Below are 4,432 nucleotides of genomic sequence, written 5' to 3'. Positions count from 1 at the left end.
ATGGCATGATCTCGGCTCACTGCAACCTCTGCCTCCTAGGTTCAAGCGATTCTCCTGCCTCAGCCAGCCTCCTGAGTAGCTGGGACTACAGACCCGCTACCACACCCAGTTAATTTTTGTTTTGTTTTGTTTTGTTTTTTTTGGAGATGGAGTCTCGCTCTGTTGCCCAGGCTGGAGTGCAGTGGCGTGATCTCGGCTCACTGCAAGCTCAGCCTCCCAGGTTCACGCCATTCTCCTGCCTCAGCCTCCCGAGTAGCTGGGACTACAGGCGCCTGCCACCACGCCCGGCTAATTTTTTGTATTTTTTTATAGAGACGGGGTTTCATCATGTTGGCTAGGCTGGTCTCGAACTCCTGACCTCAAGTGATCCGCCCACCTTGGCCTCCCAAAGTGCTGGGATTACAGGCGTTAGCCATCGCGCCCGGCCTAATTTTTGTATTTTTAGTAGAGGTGGGGTTTCACTATGTTGGCCAGGCTGATCTTGAACTCCTGACCTCAGGTGATCCACCCACCTTGGCCTCCCAAAGTGCTGGGATTACAGGCATGAGCCACCACGCCTGGCCCCAGTGACTATGAGAACAAAAGACAAGGCATGGCTGGCTCTCCAGGTTACAGCTGGAAATGAGGGGAAAGGTGGTTGGTTGTACAAGCAGCTCAGGGAAGCTGGTGCTGCGGCGTGCGTGCACGGCCCAAGAGTGTGGCTTTGGGTCTACCAGATGCCCTTAGGGAAAAGGCCAGAACCTGCACTGCACAGTGCAGTCACCGTGTGTGGTGGGACCCAGTGTCGGCTGAGAGGCCTGGAGGGGTCTTGCCTCCCTTGTAGTCACTCGGTGTCATAACAAGGAGGGCACCCATTTGGCCTGGGCCAACCCCTGGCCCCACTATCCACAGGCCAGGCCAATGGCCTTGCCTAGACAGGAAGTCCCCCAGGATGTCCGCTTGCTGCCTGGGGCCACAGAAAGCTGCACAGGCTCCGGGGCCTGAGCCAGAGCCTCCGCCTCGGGCTGCCACAGCCCAGGGGGAGTGGCTGAGCCAGCCTCAGAGACCATTCTGTGGCTGACAGCTGGAGGCCGCTGGCTGGGGCGGGGGGGCGGGGAAGGGTCCTTTCCCCACCCCGGTGGCCCCTCTGAGTCCATGTGGCCAGGGCTCTCTCTGGCTGAGAAAAGAGAATTTGAGCCTAGTGTACTTTGCAGCAGCCCTCAAATAACTCAACTTCCTCATGGGGGTGTCTCGTAGATGCCGTGAACATGTCTCCTCCGGCTCAGCCAGGCCGCCCCCTCGTTGGAAACATCCCCGGGGGACTGACACCACTGCTGAGGGCTGCAGCACCCTGCGCACCTGCTGGGCTGGCGTGTGTCCTGGCTCCTGTCTTCCCCTGAAGCCAGGCCACCCAGCTTCCTCCAGGGCTAGGCAGGGAAGCACCAAGCCCTGCCGTGCACCTGCACCCAGTCAAATGCCGCAGCCCTCGTGTCATCACTGTCACACGGGCCACTCGGCATCCACGAAGCCCATCACGGGTCTCTGGGGCAATCATTCTCTGAAAACAAAACCCTGCCCTGGCTCTCCCAGGCCCGCCAGCCACGCATGCCGGGTCTGAGCACCCACTGGGTGCTACTTGGAGGCCCTCCTGGCCCAGGACTGATGGGCAGATCCCGCTGTAGCCTCTTCACTGTGTCCCCGACCCAGGAAACCCTGAGGCCAAGGAACCAGCCTGGTTTTGCCCCCAATGCTCTTAGCAACACAGTCCCTCGTTGAACCAGATGGTTCCATCTCAGAAGAAGTCATCCAGTCCTTATGGTATTAAGACAAGAGGAAAACTTTGGTCTTGAACTACCCGGCAGCCTTGCAAAATGTCTGCATCTGACAAATCCCTGCCTCTGCGGGCTCCCGGGTGCAGGGCCGCCCCTAGCCCCAGCCCTCAGCCCCTCACACGACCTGCAGGCTGCGCTCATGCCCGTCCAGCTGGACCTTGAGCTTGTGGAGCTCCTCGATCTCGCGGTTGTGGCGCTCCGTTTTGTGGCGCACCAGAGAGCGGTAGAAGTGGATGGTGAAGACCACGAAGATGAGGCCCACGGGCACCATGATGATGGTGGACACCAGCGCGGCCTGCCAGCCCGTGTGGCTCCCGGGGCCGGGCGGGGGACCAGGCTGGCGCCGGGCGTCCACGGGGAGGAATTTGATCCAGCAGAGCAGCACCACCTCGGCCAGGAAGAGCAGGATGCCTAGCACGGTGGAGAAGCCCCAGGCCAGCTCGATGTAGGGGTGCATGCGCTCATGCGGAGACTCGCTGATGGAGTTCAGGTTGTGGATGTTGCTCACCGCCTCCACGTTGGGCAGGATGCAGGTGCTGATGAGGAGGGCGAACAGGTGCACGGCCACCAGCACCGTGGTGCAGGCACTGAAGGCAATCAGCAGCGGCCGAGGGTACTGGTACTGCGTCTCCAGCTGCACCTCCACCATGGCCACCTGTGGGGACAGCAGACAGGTGGTGCTGGGTGTGGGGAGGGCAAGGCGTGGCCCCACCAGGGCCACCTGCCAGGCAGAGCAGGGGCTGGGCCAGGTTCGGGGGACAGGGTAGCCATGGGCTCTCCTGCTGGCGGGACTCACCCATGTTCTGGGCCCTTGAAGACCAGAGGGCAACCTCCTCACTGATCAAATGTTTCACATTTTCGTTCGTTCTAATTAGCTAAAGAAGACTGCACTGAGAAAAAAATCTCAGCAGTACAGAAGAGGCCAGTGTGGTGGCTCACGCCTGTAATCCCAGCACTTTGGGAGGCCAAGGCTGGTGGATCACTTGAGGCTAGGAGTTGGAGATCAGCCTGGCCAACATGGTGAACCCCTGTCTCTACTAAAAATACAAAAAGTAGCCGGGCGTGGTGGCAGGCACCTGTAATCCCAGCTACTCGGGAAGCTGAGGCAGGAGAATCGCTTGAACCTGGGAGGCGGAGGTTGCAGTGAGCCAAGATCGCGCCACTACACTCCAGCCTGGGCGACAAAATGAGACTCTGTCTCAAAACAAAACAAGCCACAAAAGTTTAAAAAAGAAAGGAAAAAGAAAGAAAGAGAGAGAGGAAGGAAGGAAGGGAGGAGGGAGGGAGGGAAAAACTGGCCGAGTACAATGGTTCATGCCTGTAATCCCAGTGGTTTGGAAGGCTGAGGCAAGAGGATCACTTGAGGCCAGGAATTCCAGGCTGCTGTGAGCCCCGATCACACCACTGCACTCCAGCTTGGGGGACAGAGGGAGACCGTGTCTCTACAAAAAATATACAACATTAGCCGGGCATGGTGGCACACGCCTGTAGTCCCAGCTACTGGGGAGACTGAGGTGGGAGGATCGCTTGAACCCGGGAGATCCAGGCTGTAATGAGCTAGGATCACACCACTGCACTTCAGCCCATGTGACAGAGCGAGACCTCGTTTCTACAAAAAAAGGAAACTGACCTTTCAAAGATAAAAACTGGCCAGGCGCGATGACTCATGCCTGTACTCCTTCCTTTGGGAGGCAGAGGCAGGAGGATCGCTTGAACCCAGGAGTTTAGACTAGCCTAGGCAACATAGTGAGAGCCCATCTTGACAAAAAAAAAACTACCCTTTTAAAACATAACAACTGAAACTGCCGACAGTCCCCAGACTCAGAGCTGCACACCTGGAAGGCCTCAGACAGACCACGTGGTGCCTCCTCAGCAGAGGCCAAAAGCCCAGTGAGAGCCAGCATCTCTAAAGCCCAGGAAAAGTGACGGAAGTGAGGCCGAGGGTGAGGAGGGAAAGGAGGCATGGCTGGGCCTCCTGAGGAAGCAAAATCATCAATCACAGTCATAGGTTACAGCAGGTATGGTCTAAAACAAACAAACCAAGGAATGGCAGGCTCTGCATGGTGTCTTGAAATGTGAGGTCAGCCAGGCGTGGTGGCTCACGCCTGTAATCCCAGCACTTTGGGAGGGCGAGGCAAGTGGATCGCTTGAGGTCAGGAGTTGGAGACCAGCCTGGCCCCCATGGTGAAACCCGGTTTCTACTAAAAATACAAAAAATTAGCTGGTCCTGGTGGCGGGCACCTGTCATCCCGGCTACTCGGGAGGCTGAGGCAGGAAAATTGCTTGAACCCAGGAGGCAGAGGTTGCAGTGAGTGGAGATCATGCCACTGTACTCCAGCAAGAAAGAAGCCAGGGGAAGATTCTTCTACCCACTATGTTTCCCTCCTAGACCTAAGCCATCCCTGTTTTAAAAAAAAAAAAAGGCCGGGCGTGGTGGCTCAAGCCTGTAATCCCAGCACTTTGGGAGGCTGAGACGGGCGGATCACGAGGTCAGGAGATCGAGACCATCCTGGCTAACACTGTGAAACCCCGTCTCTACTAAAAAATACAAAAAACTGCCGGGCGATGTGGCGGGCGCCTGTACTCCCAGCTACTCGGGAGGCTGAGGCAGGAGAATGGCG

At 57.5% G+C, this 4,432-nt stretch overlaps 1 protein-coding gene and 1 pseudogene across 4 annotated transcripts in view; both read right to left on the bottom strand.

The window, feature by feature from the left end:
* Positions 1–549: 549 nt before the first annotated feature.
* Positions 550–1,784, bottom strand: LOC108518905 (uncharacterized; annotated as a pseudogene). Its single transcript, XR_001882484.1, has one exon. The product of XR_001882484.1 is annotated as an uncharacterized LOC108518905 (transcript).
* The window catches only part of ORAI2 (ORAI calcium release-activated calcium modulator 2), a 24,227-nt gene continuing 20,344 nt past the window's right edge, over positions 550–4,432 (bottom strand). For all 3 annotated transcript variants that reach the window (XM_017857612.1, XM_017857613.1, XM_017857614.1), the window contains one exon: positions 550–2,466. In XM_017857612.1, coding sequence (XP_017713101.1) covers positions 1,927–2,466 — 540 coding nt within the window. In that variant the 3' untranslated portion in view covers positions 550–1,926. The remainder of the gene's footprint in view (positions 2,467–4,432) is intronic.

This window comes from Rhinopithecus bieti, unplaced genomic scaffold (assembly GCF_001698545.2).
Source record: "Rhinopithecus bieti isolate Rb0 unplaced genomic scaffold, ASM169854v2 scaffold_42772, whole genome shotgun sequence".
Taxonomy (NCBI): Eukaryota; Metazoa; Chordata; class Mammalia; order Primates; family Cercopithecidae; genus Rhinopithecus; species Rhinopithecus bieti.
This window is presented reverse-complemented; position numbering and strand designations above follow the sequence as displayed.